General features: G+C 36.9%; 1 protein-coding gene across 5 annotated transcripts in view; it reads left to right on the top strand.

The window, feature by feature from the left end:
* REXO5 (RNA exonuclease 5) overlaps positions 1–20129 on the top strand; it is a 38012-nt gene that overhangs the window by 6034 nt on the left and 11849 nt on the right. For 4 of the 5 annotated variants that reach the window (XM_019808300.2, XM_019808299.2, XM_019808302.2 and 1 more), the window contains 10 exons: positions 1086–1212; positions 2320–2416; positions 5908–6051; positions 8982–9070; positions 10301–10416; positions 11750–11888; positions 12033–12127; positions 13126–13228; positions 14768–14871; positions 15617–15737. In XM_019808300.2, coding sequence (XP_019663859.2) covers positions 1086–1212; positions 2320–2416; positions 5908–6051; positions 8982–9070; positions 10301–10416; positions 11750–11888; positions 12033–12127; positions 13126–13228; positions 14768–14871; positions 15617–15737 — 1135 coding nt within the window. Of the gene's footprint in view, positions 1–1085; positions 1213–1240; positions 1683–2319; positions 2417–5907; positions 6052–8981; positions 9071–10300; positions 10417–11749; positions 11889–12032; positions 12128–13125; positions 13229–14767; positions 14872–15616; positions 15738–20129 lie in introns of those variants that run through there. The other variant, XM_034670285.1, reaches the window with a different exon arrangement.

Raw genomic sequence — 20129 nt, 5'->3', positions numbered from 1 at the left:
GCTGCTCTGTGGTTTGCAACCCTCTTGGGAGCTTCCTGGGTATAAAGTGAAACCCGCCCCACTTACTTGGAGGTCAGGGAGAGACTGAAGAAAGAGGTAGGCTGCTCCAGGTTGGTAAGTGGCAGCGAAGGGAACTTGCCTACAAGGCTTGTCTTGGGCAGGAGGAAGGCAAATGGATCCCTACACATGCCTGCCAAATCTTAAAAAAGTTTATATAGAGGCCTTAACTGGGTTCAGTCATATGAACCATGCAGGTGTTTTCACCGCATCACCGTCTCAAGGCTTTGTCTTTGGAGCAGCCTCTGGGATCAGGAAAGACAAGCAGAACCCACATTCCAAGGACAGAGGGGGTGAGGAGCCTTCAGGTGCCAGGGTCCAGCTGACAGGTCAGCTGGCAGTCATGTCTTTTCAATGACCTTTCCCAACACCACTTAAAGGTATTTTGGTTTGTAACCCCCTAGTGGAGACCCAACTGAAATAACATGATCGCGTGTTAAGAATCCTAGTTAATCTTTTTTGTTCCTTTTACGTTAAGGGAAAAGGGAATTTTACTATTCTGATATCTTCAATGCCATTGTTAAATGTCTAATGAAAATTGCTTTTGTATATGGACCAACAAAAAAATTTTCAAAACTTTTCAGTTTTTCGGATGTATCTGAGGGAGATTGGCTAGATACCTCAAAAGCCATCTTCCACATTAACAAATATTGCCACTAGTCTGTCAATTTATCCAGAACTGGCTTTCTTAAAGCCAGTCACGTGATTACTAGCTTAGGAAGGACTCAGCAGCTTGGGATCTTGAGGATATGCCTTTGTAAAATGGGTTTATTTCCAATTTAAAACAAATCATAATAGGATTTTGGATTTGAATACATTGTGTTTCCCTTGGTATCCTACTTGATTTGAATGCAATAAACAATTATCTCAAGAGATCTTTGTTTGAATTCTGTATGGTAATAGCCGTTCTTTGCCAGGTGGTCACTGAGTAATGGTAAGCTGCTTTTTTTCCCCACGCTTCCCTTTTGTATGTCTATAACTGACTTGATGGTATCACTTTTAGCTGTATTGGTTTGATTTTTCAACAGCTGGTGCCAGCTTTTTCACCAAAATCACCTGAACAACGTGGTGGTTTTTGTACTGCAGGGAATGAGCCAGCTACACTTTTACAGGTTCTATTTGGAGTTTGGATTTCTCCGAAAAGCATTTAGACACGTAAGTTAAGAAAACTTTGTTTTAGGACCTGAGTTGAGTCCTCTCATCCAGAGACTAGTGCTCGTCTCAAACTATGCTCTTTGGCACCCTGATTGAACAAGCAGTAGAGGTTGTAGAAAGCAAGAAAGATTAAGATTCAGAGATCTCTTGTTGAGATTAGGTTTGCCTCTGATTTTCTTTGATATTTGGGCAAAATATTTATTACCAAATTACAATCTATATGTAGTTCCCAGCCTGATATTTCCTATTTTATTTGGGTTATGATGTTTTCAGAAATTATACACTTTATGTAAGTCTGTGTTTTTTGGTCTCTTGACAACATCACAAGATTGGACATTCTTAGAACAGTATCTGGAGCTGAATAGCAGCTGTCATCTTTAGAAGAGGCGTGTGCTCCCCATTTTCCTTTCCATAGCCACTTCCAGTCTATTGGACTGTTTCATCCATTTACCACTGAGGGATTTGAGTTGGTGAGTCCTAATCTCCTTGGGTCTCCATTTTCTTTTTTGCTTTCATTTATCAAAGGCTACATATGTGCTAGTACCTACATCAATCATTCTGCGTGCATCATCCTTAATTCTCACAGTAGTTCTGTGAGAGATATAAATATCTTCTATACTTAAGGAAACTGTGAGTAACTTGTCCAAGTTACAGCTAGTAAGTGGTGGAGCTGAAATTTCAGCACAGGTGAGCCTAAGGCTGGAGCTCTCAACCTTTCAGCTTTGCTGTGTCATCTAGCCTAACTACCTGGCAAGCTGTCCACTAAAGTAATAGATACAGAAGTGCTTTGAAAAATATAAGGAACTTTCCTTTTCTGAGTTATACATTTCTGTAATGTTTGTCTTTGTTTCCAAAGTGTAATCAGAGCCAAAGAAAATATCTGGGGTGGGATAAAGGTGGCTTCACTTACTTAGTCACTTTTTTTTTTAATTACCTAGTCACTTTTACACATTAAGGAAACAGTCCTCATTTTGCAATACAAACAATTAAGATCCAGACCTTTCATAGCTGACAGCTCATAGCTGAGCTGACAATAAAAGTGCAAGTCTTCTACAATATTTTAGTTGCTTTCAAGCATTTTTATAAAAACTTGGTGTGTATTTTCAGAAATTCCGCTTGCCACCTCCATCATCTAATTTTCTAGCTGATATTATTGGACTGCAAAAGAAACAAACAACAGGGGATCTATCCAAGATGGTGGAAGGTATGGCTGTGACTCTAGTTTGATGAGTTGCTCATTCTAAAAGACATTATGGACATGCTTATAAGTGGGTTTATCGGTCAAGTTTATTCTTTCAAACAACTAAGGTCAATTCTACAACCTTAAACAGAAAAGCAATATTTTTTTAAAGAAAAAATGGGTAAGTACCTAGGGAGAATAGATAGCAGGAGCCCATATTCATGCCCCAGAAACCATCTGGTTAGGTTAAATAGCAAAGGGTGTCCCTGCATATCACTCAACATTGGACTCTTACAAATTACTGTGAATAATTTTGAAACTGTCAGTAGGTCTTTGTACCCATGAGTGTACAGATGGGAAGGAAGATCTTGCCTTTGACTAATGTAAAGGACACCCTTAATAATACTCACAGTGGGGAATAGACAGGAGGTTTAGATGCTGGCCATCTAAAAGAGAAATATCTACGATGGCAGTGTTTTTCAAATGTTGGGTTGTGTCCAGGAGTAAGTTGTACTGAACCTTCTGTTTTTATAGGAGGAAGCAGGTAAGTGATGGAATAGAAAAGAACTTACTAGATAGAGTTCATTGGACATAGTAAGCTAAGTACTGTTCAGTGATGCTTTTTTGTGCGTGTTCAGAAATAATTGAATAGTTAAACTGAGGAGACACAAAAAAGTGGTGAGGAATAGCCAGTGATTCCTTCCTATCTCCTCTAGGACTGTGCTTCCTATTTTCCTGTCTCAAAGACACCTGACTTACTTTCTTTCCATTATTCCCCTCTCCTAATAGATGCTTGTATCTGACCTGCCTCTGTGTTTGATTTGACCTCCACTGTATTTTAAACATCTTTGAGTATATAACAGAGTAGTCATTACTAGATTCAGAGCTCATGTAAGACATAGCTTTGCAAAAGAAATCATCAGAAAAAAGAAATTTGATATGGCTAAAGAATATCGATTGTTGGGGATAATTGGGGGAGGATGGTAGTGGTGAGAGACGAGGCCAAGAGATAGGGTAAAGCTTTGTCCTGTAGGCTGTAAATGTCATGCTAAGAACCTTGGATTTTATTCTGTAGACTTTGAGGAGTCAGAGGATTATGGCTAGTTCTCTGTCCTCTTAGGATTTCCTTTGTTTCCCATCCTAAATATCAGAGTCCCAAAGCAAACCTTAGAAATATTTATCTATCTCTCCAAGTTGATCTATCGCTCTTCTTTGGTTAACTCCTGTATCTTTATTTCTAGGTCTGATGTCCCAGATTCCAGGCTTGCGTTTTCAGCTGCCTGCTGGATGGTGCCACTTGGATATTCCCCTGTCCCCTCAATCATAACATAGCTAAAAGCATTTTTCTCATCCTTAAATAATGTAACAGGCTCCCATCTTCAAATCGCCTTTTCTGTTGGTATCATTTTTCTTTAAGACAACAGTCTTTAATTTTAGAATTACTTTCCTTTTGGCTCCCTGTACCCAATCTGGATAGCTCCTTCCCTTTGCTCCTATGAGTATCTATTCATATGTCACTTCATCAGAGAGATCTTCCCTGATTGTAAAATAGATGACAGTAACCCTTTTCTTTCCCCAGTACACCCTCTCTTTTCCCTCCTTTATTTTTCTCCACGGTCCTTATCCTTACCTGACATATATTTGTTTATTGTTCATCTTCCCAGCTAGAATTTGATTCTCCCAATGGAAAATTTTGTTGACTTTGTTCATTGAGGAATCTCTAGTGGCTAGAACAATGCCAGGCATATAATAAGTACTTAGTAAATATTTGTTGTCTGAATTGAATTATTCCGTCACTGTGTTCTATCAGTTTTTCTTACGTACTGTTTAATATATTCCTTTTCCTCGATCCTTTCCACCATCTTGATTCAGACGCTAATCTTTTTTTTTTCTTTTTTTTTTTTGTTATCTTTTTTGGTCCAGAATTTCTGCAAAACCTTTTCTCATTTCTCTCCTCCATTTTCCACATTATCTTTGAGGTTGATCTTTCTTAAATATTGTTTGGTTATGCCATTTCCTATCTTAGGAACTTTCTGTTGCTCTCCATTATTTATTGAATAATGTACTAAAGTCCAAACTCTTGAGTCTGGCATTTGTAGTGGTCTATAATTCATTTTTATACTCCTCAACCTTGTTTCCTACACTGCTCTCCTACACAGACCTTTTTTTTTTTTTCTTCAGTTGGGCTAGTCACTACCATACCAAGTTTGCTTTGTACATTTCTGTCTTACCTGGAATCCCCTCTTTTCTACTTACAGTATTTTGACTTCTTTAGTTGCAAGGACCAGATACTCATTCAGGCCATCTTAAGCGAGAGGGATATTATTTAAAGGATGCATGTAGACTAGAAAGCCATCAGGAGTCTAAGTACCCTTTCATGGCATCTTCTCTGCTTTCTGTTCTCTTCTAACTTGTCAGTCCTTGGTATTTCCTAGTTTGATTTTGGAGGCAAGCAATCTTATCAGCTTAACTAATTTCCATTGTCCCTTTTGAGCATGTCTTGGCTAGGAATATCAACTTACTTGTCTACTTATAGATGGGTCTCTTTTTTTTCTCAAAGATTTTATTTATTTAGAGAAAAGAAAGAGAGCATGAGCCGGGGGAAGGAGCAGAGGGAGAGGGACAAAGAGACTCCATGCTGAGCGCAGAGCCCAACACAGGGCTCGATCCCAGGACCCTGAGATCATGATCTGAGCCAAAATAAGAGTTGGATGCTCAACTGACAGCCACCCAGGCACCTGTAGATGTGTCTCTCTTAAGCCAGCTTCCCACTCTCAATCCAATCAGTGACCACTCCTGCTTAAAGAATAGGCTGATGGTCGAGCAAGTGGCTAGGGGTGGAATAGTCTGAGCTAGAATGGGCTGTTAGGAGTGGCAGGCACTGTGATGGGCAGATCTAAGACACAAACTATCTAATTTCTGCTTTTTCTTAGACTCAGCTAATCTTTTCCTCTGTTGAACCATCTCTTACCACCCCAGCCAGTGTATTCTTCTTCCTTTCTTTTATAGCTTTTATTATTATAACCCATTTGAGACTTAAATTCTCTTTTGTGTTCCTCTAACTATATTACAGTACAGGCTTCTTAAAGTTGGGGCTGGGGCTTATACATCTTTTGATCTTCACTGTGTTTACCTGACACAAGGTTTAGAAACATGTCCTTTGAGGTTTCTTAAACACACATCTTTTCTTTTCTTTTCTTTTCTTTTCTTTTCTTTTCTTTTCTTTTCTTTTCTTTTCTTTTCTTCTTCTTTTTTTTTTTTAAGATTTTATTTATTTTAAGAGGTAGAGACAGAGAGCACAACTTGGTGGTGGGCAAGGGGAGTGTGGAGGAGCAGAGGGAGAGGGATAAGCAGGCTCTGTGCTGAGTGCAGAACCCAATGTGGGGCTTGATCCCATGACTCTGAGATAATGAATTGAGCCACAGTCAAGTCAGATACTTAACCAACTGAGCCACCCAGGTGTCCTTTCTTAAACACACATTCTGACATACGTTTAATTGTTCTTTTTGTTTCAGGGTCTTTACCTTCTGCCAGTTCAAAAGTCAGCATTAACCTGCAGAATGACCCTATCATTCAAAAGTATGGCTCTAAGAAAGTGGGCTTAACCAGATGCCTTCTCACAAAGGAGGAAATGAAAACATTTCACTTTCCATTACAAGGTTGGTTTATATTTAATTTGATGTTGGTAACAATGTAAGAATATTTAAGTTTTTTTGAAACTATTACTGTTGAAAGTTCTTTTTTTTGGGCTGCTTTCCAAATGACTTAGTCCATCTATTAATAAGGAAACACTGTAAGAGTAGATGTATACCATGATTGGTAAAGTGATGATTTCAGGTAGTGCATAAACATGACCTTAAATATCATTGAAATATTCTGTGAGAAAGTTATTCCTTTTTCAGTTTTCTTTCTTTCCTCCTTACTGTATTAGAAGGAAGTCAATATGTCTTAACACTTCTCCAGTACTTCCAGTCTTCCTCTTACCCCACCATACCCCATCTTCTTTTTCTTCAATGAATAGATCAAGTCTAGGCTCAGAGCCTTGGTCAGTTATGTAACAAGAATTTAATAAAAATGCTTTAATTTCAGCTTATTTTCTTTATTACCTCTTAATCATAGCAATAATGTTAAATTTCTTTAAGAAAAAAAACCCACTCTATTGAGATACATAATTTACATACCATATAATTCACCCATTTAACATAATACAATTCAATAATTCTTAGCGTATTTATAGAATTTTACAACCATCACCGTAATCAATTTTAGGATACTTTCATCACCACAAAAGAAACCCTGTACTGTTATTTTTCACACAACATCCATACCCCCTAGGCAATCACTAGTTTCTGTCTGTGGATTTACTTATTATAGGTATTTCATATAAACAGAATTAAACCATAGCTGGTCTTTTGTAACTGGCTTTTTTTCACTTAACATAAAGTTTTCAAGGTTCATCCATGGTGTAGCATGTATCACTACTTCATTCTTTTTTTTATTTCTTTTCCTTTTATTTTAAATTTAATTTTTAATAAGATTAAATATAATTTAGTTTTAGGGGGTATCTGGCCGGCTCAGTCAGAAGCATGAGACTCGTGATCTCAGGGTTGTGAGTTCGAGCCCCACACTGGGTGTAGAGGTTACTTAAATAAGTAAATATTAAAAACATATATGTGTGTGTGTGTGTGTGTATAAAATTTAGTTTGAAAATAATATATGTGGCCCCATCCATATATGAAAACTCGTATCTTTCAGTTTGTCCTACTTATTAAAGCCTTATACTTTCATTTTTTTAAGATTTAACAAGCAGTTATTTTTATTGAAGTATAGTAGTTGACATACAATGTACATTAGTTTCAGGTGTACAGCATAGTGATTTGACAGCTCTGTAATTATGCTGTGCTTATTAAGTGTAGCTGCTATCTGTCACCTTTATTTTCATTCAAATGATATTCTATATATGGATATATAACATTTTATGCATTCATTAGTTGATGGGCTTTTAGATTGTTTCTACATTTTGGCTATTATGAATAATACTGGTATGAACATTCAGGTACGAGTTTTTGTGTGGACATATGTTTTCATTTTGGGGAAGTATATACCTAGGAGTAGAATTGCTGGGTCATATGGTAATTGTTCAGCCTTTTAAAGAACTATCAGACTTTTTCTGGAGCAGCTGCACCACTTTACATTCCCTCCAGCAATAAATAAGTGTTTCGGTTTGTGCACATTCCTAACAACTATTTATTCTTTTTGTTACATCCATTATAGTGGTGTGAAGCAGTAGCTCATGATTTTGATTTCTGTTTCTCTGGTGGCTGATGATGTTGAGCATCCTTTCATATGCTATCTGTAAAATGGAGTTAATAGCTCAGATATCATGGATCGCCATGGGGATTAAATGAGTTAATGTATACAAAAGTGCTTAGCATGGTGGGTGGCACATAGTGATTTTAAAAAGTTATTTTTTGTTAGTATTGCTACTAATCATATAGATAAGGGCAGCAAGTATAAAGCCTCCCAGATTTGGGGATGCCTCTCTTTTTGGGTGTAGATCATATTTTAATTTTTTTAATTGTAATTAGTTGGCAATTTTGAGATACGATGACATAGAAACTAGTCAAAGTTTCTCAAACTCTACTTTGTTTCTTGTCTTACAAGATCTAGGTGTTTTTACTGTTTAAGTCTCTGTCTGAAGGTAGGAAATCTTCAATGGTTCAAACACTTTGGACCTCTGAGCTGAATGTGCCTGGTTATTGACTAAGGGTACACAACGGAGGCGGTACCTTAAGTGGGTTCCTGTAGGGAATTTTCAGGCTCTGATTCCAGAAAAATGCAGGTATGTTTCTGAACAGAGATCTCAGGGAGGTCTTAAGGGTAGAGTTAGGTGCAGGGGTGCATGTGGTGAGTGTTACTTTCTGCCTATGGTGAAATCCTTTTAGATCTCTACTGTGGTGGAATTTCATTCCTATTTTTTCTTTATTTAGGAAAGAAAGATGCTACATGCAGTTTTTGCATACTTTATTCATCCTCCTCTAGTCCAATGACTTGGGATTTAGTCAAAATTTAGGTGTTTTTGTTTTGGTTTGGGTTTTTTTTGAGAGAGAGAGAGTGCATGGACACAGGGGAAGGGACAGAAGGAGAGAGAGAATCTTAAGCAGGCTCTACATCCAGCGCTGAACATGTAGCCTGATGCAGGGCTTGATCTCACAACCCTGAGATCATGACTTGAGCCAAAATTGGGTTGGATGCTTAACTGACTGAGCCACCCGGGCGCCCCAGCTACAATTTAGTTAAAATCTCTTTTCTCATATGGAGGAGAAGTTGTTACTTTGTAACTGCCAAGAAGTCCAGGCCCAATTATCCCCTATAAGGGCAGCCTGTAGTATTCTCCCAGAATATAAAAATGAGCATAAGCGAAAAACTTGAGGACCGACATTGTCTCTCATATAATTTTTATATTTCAAGTGTCTAACAGAGAAGGTGACTAGCAAATACAGTATTTCAGTTTTCCCTCAGTGAATGAATCTAAGAATGATGTTTATCATCTCTAGTTTTAAAGGCAGATATTTTCTTTTCCTCCTAGGTTTTCCTGACTGTGAAAGCTTTGTACCTACCAAATGTAATGGTTCTATAACAGACAACAGTCCTCTCTTTGGACTTGACTGTGAAATGGTAAGTACTACTTTTAATGTTTCAACTGGAGGATTACAAACTAGAGTCTAGTGGAAGATGATTTATTGAGTCTAATGCACCAGTGAACCAGTGCATTTAGTTCCAGTATTTCGGTTTAAATAACTGAAAGTAGACCCTTTTACTCACATTTTAGAAAACTTTGATATATGCTCCAGGATGAAGAAAAGATATCACATAAGTTTTCTAACTAGTTGTTATGTTTAACCAAATCTCTGGCAATTACTCTAAGTTTACTCCTTCTGTCCTTTGAACAAGTGTTTTGTTACTGTTTCCCTAAAGACTTTGACTCAATTACCGTTGGTCTGGCTTAGTTTCACACATTTAAGATTAGAAGTAGGATTTCCCTCAAGCTCCCTTTGTGTTTTACTTTGTCTAATTAGTTAAGTCTCCTTTCGAAGACAGGGCATCCTTTATCAGTACTCAGGTATCAGTCTCTCATTTCTTAATGAGTAGCTAAGAGCTAAAGTTTTTGAGTCTCACATCAGGGTGTGTATCCTGGCCTTGCCTATTAATGGCATTGTCACATTGGACAAATTCCGTAACCTCTCATTCTCAACTTCTCCCTCTGTGAAGTGGGGATAATAATAGAGGTACCTTATCATGTTATTATCAGGTGGTGTATGTAGAATGCTTAGTATTGCATTAGATGATAATGGAGTGCACTATTAAAAAATTACTTTCTAGGGGTGCCTGGGTGGCTCAGTCGTTAAGCATCTGCCTTGGGCTCAGGGCGTGATCCCAGCGTTCTGGGATCGAGCCCCACGTCAGGCTCCTCTGCTGGGAGCCTGCTTCTTCCTCTCCCACTCCCCCTGCTTGTGTTCCTTCTCTTGCTGGCTGTCTCTCTCTCTCTGTCAAATAAATAAATAAAATCTTAAAAAAAAAATTACTTTCTAGTGGTACTCAGCTAATACTGAGATGTCATAATGTCATACACAATAAATGGTAAAATGATGAATGATGTTATTTCCATCCATCTTCCTTGAGCACATCCTTTTCAGAGCATATCCTTTTCAGAGCAATTAGATGAAATGTTCAGCAGTTTGCCTAGCTTTAATTTCATTCATACTGGGCTCTCTAGTTAGCAAAGGCTCTGCCGTTGTCACTGGGACCCCAGTAGATCACAGCTGATGGCAGTTGAGATAGTGTGAATAATGAGAGGAAGCAAGAGCTTCCGCAGTTCAGCAGTCTGACTATGGCCTGGTCTTTCAGTGCCTCACATCCAAAGGGAGAGAGCTAACACGCATCTCACTGGTTGCTGAAGGAGGCTGCTGCATTATGGATGAACTCGTTAAACCTGACAACAAGATTCTGGACTACCTTACCAGGTATTTTTCACCTTGCCTTCTGCCCTCCCTACCCCTGGCAGACTAGAGTGGAATGCGACAACAGAAATAGTTTGTAGTTTCTGTTTGTTTAGGTATAATCTACTTCTGTGTTACCAAAGACAAGGCTGGGGAAGCACAACTGTAAATTTTAAAACTGAAATTGCACAATGTCAGTGTATAAAGCTCTTAAACCTTCTTGCTCTCTAGTCTTCCTGTGACCTTAAGTAAGCAGATCTTCTTTGTCTAGAGTCTCCCAGCTGTAATCATTATGTAGCAACTGCCAAACAGGTGGAGTTTTGCTCTCTGATAAGACCTCATTGGAAAAATCTGCGAGTCACTATTTGGCAGTCACATTTAGAGCTTAAGCTGCCTTGACCTCAAAAATCAAAACAAAACAACGTTTTTCCATACCAGAAATTGGAAGCTCAAAAATTTTAGTCTGTCTTTTTAAAGATTACCTTGTAATTTCAGAATGTACATATTATAGTGATTAGGCAAAGAAAAGCTAATAAAACATTACTCTTGAAGTTGCCTCTATGGATTCATGCTTACCTTAGGCACAGAGAGGCCATGATAGTGATAAAGATTGTCTTATTAGCAGACATAATTAGACAGTATTCTTAGGGAACAGTCATTTGTGGCAAAGATGTATGTATAGCGTGTTTGTCACAGTATTTAAAAAATATGGGAATATAAACATCTGAAAGTAGGGGATTGGTTAAAATATGTGAAATCCATATAATGGAATACTCTAACCATTTAAAAGGATGTGTTAAAATTTATTGATGTGAAATCTTGATATATGGCAAATGATAAAATCATGTTATATCAAGTAATATGCATTATGATTGCATTTTTATAAAAATAAAATATATACATGGGGGCACCTGAGTGGCTCATTCGATTAAGCATCCGACTCTTGATTTCGACTTAGGTCATGATCTCAGGGTCCTGGGATCGAGCCTTGCATCACGCTTCGTGCTCACCGGGGAGTCTGCTTGAGGATTTTCTCTCTTTCTCTCTGCTTCTCTCTCTCTCTCTCTCTCTCTCTCTCAAATAAATCTTTAAATATGTGTATGTATGTATATATTCACACACACATGAATATATGTATCAAAAAATATGAAAGGATATTTACTAAAATGTAAAAAGTGATCATCTCTGATTCATGGGATTTGGGGTTATTTTAAATTTCCTCTTTGCTTATCTGTATTTTCAACCTTTTTACACTGAGCATATATTAATTTTTTAAAATATTCTTTTTGAAATGACTTTTCAGGGAGGAAAACCTATTAATATCCTGACCTGTCCATTTCTCTTTTTTTATTGAAAGCTTTTCAGGAATCACAAAGAAGATTCTTAACCCAGTGACAACCAAACTCAAAGATGTACAGAGACATTTAAAAGCACTGCTTCCTCCTGATGCTGTGTTAGTGGGCCATTCCTTAGACTTGGATCTCAGAGCACTGAAAGTGAGTATCTGACTTAGTTTTTCCAGCATATATGCCTTTTCCATTTATTTCAAATCTAAAGTCTTGGGTTCTTCTATTCCCCAGCCCATTTGTTTTTTTCCTTTAGCACAGGATGCTACTCATTCTATTCTCTTTCCTCCTCAGATGATACATCCATATGTTATTGATACATCATTGCTTTATGTCAGAGAGCAGGGCAGAAGATTTAAGCTAAAGTTCTTAGCCAAAGCTATTTTGGGGTAGGTTGTTTGCATATTATAATATTGTCCTGACAAGTTGCATGTAAGTTAGCATATAATTTCTTATTTAATGCATATTGCAGAATTCAGGGTCTCTGTTCTTCTTCTTAGTCTGTAAACATGATTCCTTTCATTTCTTATGAATCCTGGGATCCTAATTCCAGAGAAGTATGACTCAGAGATGAAGAAATTATGGGAATCCAGAAAGGGGTATACATTTACATCTGAAGGTTGATGGATAGAACTGGATAGAACTGCCAGAAAAGTTAATCAGAATTTGAAAACATAATGTTTCTATATTGAATGTATCCTATTATGTACAAACACATGTGTACAAAGATGTTCATTATAGTATGGTTTAAAACAGCCAAAAACTGCAAATATTCTATAGGAGTGGTTAAATAAATTACATTTATCTGTATTATTGAATACTTTGTTATTCTTAAAAGAATGTGATCGATCTGTAAGTGCTAATAAGGAAACCTCTTAAAGTACTACTGAGAATAAAATGGCGATTTAGAACAAGATCTGTATATGCTTAGATATCAGTATGATATAGATTAGATTTAGATAAATTTATAGACACAACCATATGTACTATTTTAAGGTTTTTGAAAACGACCAAGAAAAAATTTAAGTACATATAGACACTTGCATGGAAATATAAAATTTCTGGAAGGTAACTTTAAATAGTGGTTACATCTAAAAGAATGAGGCAAGGGGTTGGCTGGGGAGTGGCCAAAGACTTTATTGGGTAGCCTTTTGTCCAGATGATACTCTTGCTATAGACAAAGCCATTCCTGATCATTGTACATCGTCAGTGCCTCTCACTCCAGGTACTCTCCTGGCACTTAGGAATAAAGGAATTTTGATTATTGTGATAAAATCTGATTATCAGATTGCTGAAATTTTACATGGAACCAGAATATTAGAGGTGGTTGAAAGAACCTATCATTGAAAATGCTGTCAAGTATGTCAGTTTTATCTTGACTTTCCAGGAAGGATATACAGTGTCCAGATAGGCTTGGTCATGATGCCACAGAAGATGCTAGAACAACCCTTGAATTGGCTCGGTTTTTCCTTAAGTATGGCCCAAGGAAGGTTAGTATCTTTGACCTGTATGTTTGCTTTTCTTAAAATTATGAGACTGGAACAGGTAGTCACAGACACCATTTCCTGTTATTACCTTTCTTTACAAAAATAAGAGTGTAATTCAAGCTGAGCATTTGGAATTAAGACCTATATGACTAGCATAATGTAGTAGTTAAGTATGTAGTTTCTGAAGTTGGCCTCGTCTGTTTTTATTTTATTTATTTATTTATTTATTTTTAAAGATTTTATTTATCTGTCAGAGAGAGAGAGCACAAGCAGGGGGAGCGGCAGGCAGAGGGAGAAGCAGGTTCCTTGCCGACCAAGGAGCCTGATAGAGGACGCCATCCCAGGACGATGACCCAAGCCAAAGGCAGATGTTCAATTGACTGAGCCACCCAGGGGTCCGGGCTTATCTGTTTTTAAATAAAGATGGTACAGGGGCACCTGGCTTGTTGAGTCAGTGGAGCATGTGACTGTTGGTCTCAGGGTTGTGAGTTTGAGCCCCATGTTGGGTGTAGAGATTACTTTAAAATCTTAAAGAAAAAAAAAGATAGTACTATGTTTAGCTACATAATCTGGGTCAATTTCTCTGTGAAGAACTTCAGTTTCTACATGTGTAAAATGGAAACACGTGTCTCTGGGATATTGGTGAGGGTAAATGAGATCTCTTATATAAAGCTGGTTAGTACAGTGCCTTGAATATATTAAGCACTATAATGTGTGGCTCATTGTAAGCTGATAATTGTAATAATAATTATGAAAAATATACGTAGATTTTTGCTCTTTTGGGTTGGGGGAGCATGCCATTGTTTCAGTAGCAGTTCAGTGGGTGTAGATTAGAACAGCACATAAGGGAACCTTGAAGGAGACAGTTTCTTACAGACCTTGTTACAATGCATTCTAACTTATTAGATTGTCCCATTGCATGATATGTTCTGTCATGACTCCACTATGAAATAAATTGTAGTCTGTGTAGAATCATAAGCATCCAGAATACTGTTTGTGTCACAGTGGTAGAAAGACACTCTAAAATGTCTTATGGGACATACAAATAATGATAATAGTTTGGATCTCACTCTCTGCTTTGCAACTCCCAAGTGGTCTCCCACTTTATGGAAGAAGAATAAACTGGTTTTGTATTAAACCAATAAGAGATTTTTTGATGTTGCTATAAAAGCCATTCTTTTATAATTTCCAAAAGTTGTATGTTCACAGAGAAGTAAATTTTAAGTGACTAACTGTGGGATCAGTGAGTCAAAATTGCCATCCCTTTATACTTAGCCCTACTTGGTCCTTTCCCATATTCATGTAACAGCAGCAGCAGCTGGTAACAGATTGCCATTCTTGGCCAAGCGGTCAGAAACCATCTGGTAGCTATTCAAGCCAACCTGGGACTATGGCAATGGCAAAGCCACTGTCTACAGAAGTAGAGAACACCACTTGAGTGGGTTTTTCTTGGATTTTTTTGCTTTTTGGTGTTTTGGGTTTTTTTAAACCTCAAATGCTTTGCAGGAAATTGATGATTTTTACCACTTTATTTTCTTCAAGATTGCAGAACTAAATCTGGAGGCACTAGCTGGTCACCAAGAATTGCTAGCAGCAGGCCAAGAGCTGAGAAATACAGCAGAAATAGTTCATCAGCCAAACACAAGGTAATATTTTTCAGTTCTAAACAAGAACAAAAACAAATAGACTATCTGGTTTCTTATTTGCACAACCTGTGAATTTTTTTTCCTTTTTTGAGTCTGTTGAGAAGTGTTTACCAATAGTATGAGTAACATTCTACCATCACAAAAACCATGGAGGGAAAAATACTGCCTTCCACCCTAAGTAGTACCTATTTATTTTTCTTATTTTCTAAATCTAGTGACTGGTCTTAAAATAACTCTTTCACCAAAAAGGAAGACAATGAAATATAGTGAACTAAGTAGCATTAGGGGAGATGATATACTAGTGGGTATTTTGATTAGAAGAGTCACCTGTAGCCTTGATGTATTGCCCAGATTAGGGAAAGACGAAAAACAGGCCTGGAAGGAGTTCATCACCACACCATAATAAATGTGTCAGATCCTTAGAGTATAAACTTGTCAGAGAGCTTTGAGTATTTTTCATGTTTATCCATCCTTCCCCTAAATATAGAGCAGTGCTGTCCATTATGACTTCTGCAGTGATGGAATTGTTTTAGATCTGTGCTGTCCAGTAAGGTCCACACAGTACAGTACATGTGGCTAATGCGTTTTGAGGAACTGAATTGTAATTTTATTTGATATTAATTTTAATTTAAATAGCCACATGTTGCTAGTGGCTACCTTATTTAGACGGTGCAAGTACAGAGAAGCAACTCTTAGGTTAGGGAAAACTGTTGTTCTTCCCTTGATCTCTTCTACTTCTTTACAGTGTTTTAGAATGCTTGGACTTAATGGGTCAGAAGCTCCTTTTCTTGACCCGGGAAGCAGAAACTAGTGAACTTTGTTCTGCCAGAAACTGTCAAACTGTTAGGTGCCTTTCAAATAAAGAGGTGAGTGACCTGCTGTCTCTTTGAAGGTTGTGCTCAAAGCAGAGGGGAATGTAGCCCTTTGCAATTCATGCTAAGCGTCAAGCTTTTTTTCAACAACCCTGGCTACCATTATCAAGTCTGGTTTTTGTCTCACATCTTATATGGAGCACTTTTAGTCCCAGTTACCCCACGGAGCAGAACTTTCAGCTGCCAGTGTCTGCTTGCAGACCCCACCTTTGGTATTGCACACCACTCTGAATTTCTGTTCTTTTTCTGGCTTATACAAATGTTTATCTTAGTTTTTAGCCTGACTTGTTTTTTCTTCTTAAATTTTATCTTTTTGCTGTATGTGTAAAGTTGAAGGGATGTATTGCAGCATGAACTTAGGTCATCTTGTTCAGAAGATCTATATATATGTATATTTTTTAAAAAATTTTATCTGGAAAGAATTTCAAACTTATAGAAGACTTACATGAATGGTGGTATATACCTCTATCTATATTCATCTTCTGTTAACGTTCTGCCCCAATTGCTCCATTTGTGTGTATACTGACATGCTTGTGCTCTCTTGCTATTTCTTTCTATCGTCCCCTTTCTATATGACTTTTTATTTTTGAAACTATTTGATTGATTCATATATCATGGCCCTTTTCCTCTAGATACTTCAACGTATATTTCCTGAGAATAGAAATATTCTCTTACATAACCATAATAATATACTTCATAATATACATAATAAACTTCAGTAAATATTGTTACAATACCTTTCTCTAATTTCATCTGTATTCCAGTTTTCTTAGTTGACCTAATAATGTCCTTTAGCATTTCTTTTTCCTTCAGAACAGTATCTGTACTAGGGTCAGATATTATATTTAGTTCTATCTTTTTAGTTTCCTCTAATCTGAATACATCCCTCGACCTTCCTTTCTTTGTCTTTCATGGTAATTTTTAAGTAATACATGTTGCATGTCACCCCGCCCAGAATGTTCCTCATTATAGGTTTGTTTCCCCATGATTAGACACAGGTTATGCATTCTTTACCAAACTACTTATAAGTCATGTTTCCTTTTCAGGGTATCACATTCAGAGGCACATGTTGTCCATCTGTCCTTTATTTTGTGCTATGTATTTTGATGACCTTAACAAGATATTGTCTGCTTTCTCCACTGTAGATTTACTACTTTTGTCCCTTACTTCTAATAAGTAATATGAGGAGATAATTTAAGAAAAGCATATGTCCTGCTTTTTGTCAAAATTTCCCTTCTTATATTTAGGAAAAACTGTTGATTCCTACCCGATGGGTGCACAGTGATGGTTTCCAACTCTAGCACTTCCTTCATGTTTACTAGTTGTTACTCAGCCATCTGTCAGCAAGGGTCCTGATTTTTTGTGGGAGGCAAGAGAGCTGTCAGCATGGAATGCCTCGACTGAGGATGCATCCGAGTTTGGAGATTCTGCTTAAGGGATGGAGCCAAGGGGACTTCATTCAGTGAAATATGTCAGCGACTTCTATTACCTCCATGCTTTTTTTACTATTTTCATTTTCTTGAAGGAAGCGCTAGAAGCCACCAGGGAAAGAGCCAGGAGAAAGGGAGAGTTGAAGATACAGAATAAAGTGTAAATAATAAAGAATTTCTAAGAAGGCAGAAGAAGTGACATGCTGTGGATTAATGTTGATTGAATAGGAGAAAGGTACCTCGTCCACTAACCAGAGCTATGTGAACACAGGTTCAGGAGGCCCAGGGAATTACAAGCAGGATAAATATAATAAGAAATCACGTTTTAAAAAAGAGAGAGATCGCGTTTAGACATATTGCAGGGAAATTGTATTTATTACCTCCCAAACAAATAGATATATTGGTAGCAAGCCAGAGAAAAGAAGATCACCTTCAAAGAGCAACAAGTAGATTAACAGCCGATTTCTCAAAAGCAACAATAGGAATCAGAAGACAGTGAAAGCATATCTTCAAAGTACCAACAGAAGATGACTTTCAGCTTATAAAAGTCTACCCAGCAAAACTGTTTCAAAATGAAAGTGGAATAAGTATGTTTTCAGATAAAGAAGAACATTTTATGACCAAAAAACCTTACTAAAAAGATTTTAAAAGGATGCATTTCTGGGGCGCCTGGGTGGCACAGTGGTTAAGCGTCTGCCTTCGGCTCAGGGCGTAATCCCGGCGTTCTGGGATCGAGCCCCACATCAGGCTCCTCTGCTGGGAGCCTGCTTCTTCCTCTCACACTACCCCCGCTTGTGTTCCCTCTCTCGCTGGCTGTCTCTATCTCTGTCAAATAAATAAATAAAATCTTTAAAAAAAAAAAAAAGGATGCATTTCAGGAAGAAAGAATGTCTGAGACACAAGCAGGAAAGATTTCTAGAGAAATTGGTGTGCGTGTGCACAAGTTTAAACATTGAATGTAAAAATAGCAAAATGAACCAGCTAAAAATAAGGGCCACAAATTACTTTGCTGTTTCCTTCTCTAAGTTTTCTAATTTTGATACTATAAAAGTTCAATGGATAAAATATATGAAAAAATAAAAAGTTATGCTACTCTCTCTCTCTCTCTCTCTATATGCATTTATATATGTACCTATATATATATAGGTGTGTGTATATGTGTATATATATATGCAAGAGTCTTTCCTTTACCTTAATGTATTATTCATTCATTCATTCAGTGTGGACTCATAGATTCCTGTTAATTTCAGTGGTTTATGATTTATTATATTAAATTGCTTTGGTTTTCAGACTTCACAGATTTGGCTAGTGGTAGCCCCTTCAAGTTGGCTCCTTTGTCCTTGTGACATGGACACATAATTTTTTTGAGCATTTTCTTCCTTTCTGGCACAAGATACTCGGTTTCATCTTTATATTAGAAACCAAGATCTGGATACTGGATATGTATATTGGTACCGGGGGTGTCTTTGCTTCTAGACCCTTAAAGCAGACGGAGTTAGGAAATATATGCATGTCAATATACACATACATGAACACACACATATAAATATATATGTACACACATTTACGTATTTTAGAAATCATGTGTCTATAAAAATACCTTTGATTTCAGCCTTTTCATACAGGGTTCTTCCTTGCTTTTCCTCATTCTCTCTTTGTAACTTTCTTTATCCAGTGTGGGAACACTGACTCCCAACTACATCAACATTTACTCATTTGCTCAAACCTAAACTATATCCAAAATGGTTTTAGAATTGATGTACCCAAATCACTGTAGAATGAGTTAAGAATTTGGTTTGCAGTTCACTTTTCTCCCTATCCCCCACCCCATCTACAACTGAGTATTGGGTGTATGAATATTTCATTTATAAGTTACTTGGATTGGTCTTTTTTTCTGCCCTTAGCTGTGTTTTGTATTGAAAATACAGTTCATTTGTTTCATTTTGCTTTCAGTTTTAGATTTTTTTTTCCTTCTTCCATCTTTGTTGATTTATTTTTTGGGATCTGTTGAACAATACGCTTCCAAAGGCAAAACTACCAAAACTTTGTAAACTCTCTATACTCAGAGAAATGCAATTCCCTCGTATTTCTCTTTTACCCAGTCTTTTTTCCCACTACCTGATTTATCCTTCATTTGTTCTTTTTGGTACAGAAAAGCGTGTGTGTGTGTGTGTGTGTGTGTGTGTGTGTGTGTGTGTGTGCACGCTTTATTTCTCTCTATTACACAGAGAGTGTTAACATACTATATAAGCTCTTTTGCAGTGGCTTTTTTCCCTTAACAGTATATCTTGGAAATCATTATCATACCAGTTTATTAAGGATTTTCTTTATTCTTTATTATATTATATATATATACATATATATGTATTATATATGTTATATTTTTATATTCTTTATTATAGCTGCATGGTACTCCATTGTGCTTGTGTATCATACTTGTATTCCTCCCTTTCCGGTTCTCATGTCCGTAATTATTTTTTTTTTCTAAATGCTTTGGCTAATCCATCCAGAATAGTGTTAGCTGAGGTCATTCTTTTTTACTACAGGTATTCTAGAGCTATAAATTTCCCTCTAAGTTTTACTTTAGCTGCATCTTAGAAATATTGATGTTTCAATTTGAAAAGTGTTTTCATTTTCATTCAGTTCAGAATTCTTTTTAATTTTCCTTTTGATTTCTTCTTTGGCTCATGGTTTTTTAGAAGTGTGCTATTTATTTTCCAAATAATTAGGGATTTTCCTGAGATCTATTCCTGATTTCCTAAATTCTCTATCGTCCAAGAATGTACTTATGTACTTTGAATTACTTGAATCTTTTTAAATTTATTGAGAGATGGAATCTCCAACTATAATTGTGGATTTGTTTGTTCTTGGAGTTTCATTAATTTTTGCTTTATGTATAATGAGGCTTTCCTATTAGATACACAAACAATATGCATTATGTTTTCCTGATGAATTG

This window comes from Ailuropoda melanoleuca, chromosome 10, assembly GCF_002007445.2.
Source record: "Ailuropoda melanoleuca isolate Jingjing chromosome 10, ASM200744v2, whole genome shotgun sequence".
Lineage (NCBI taxonomy): Eukaryota > Metazoa > Chordata > Mammalia > Carnivora > Ursidae > Ailuropoda > Ailuropoda melanoleuca.
This window is presented reverse-complemented; position numbering and strand designations above follow the sequence as displayed.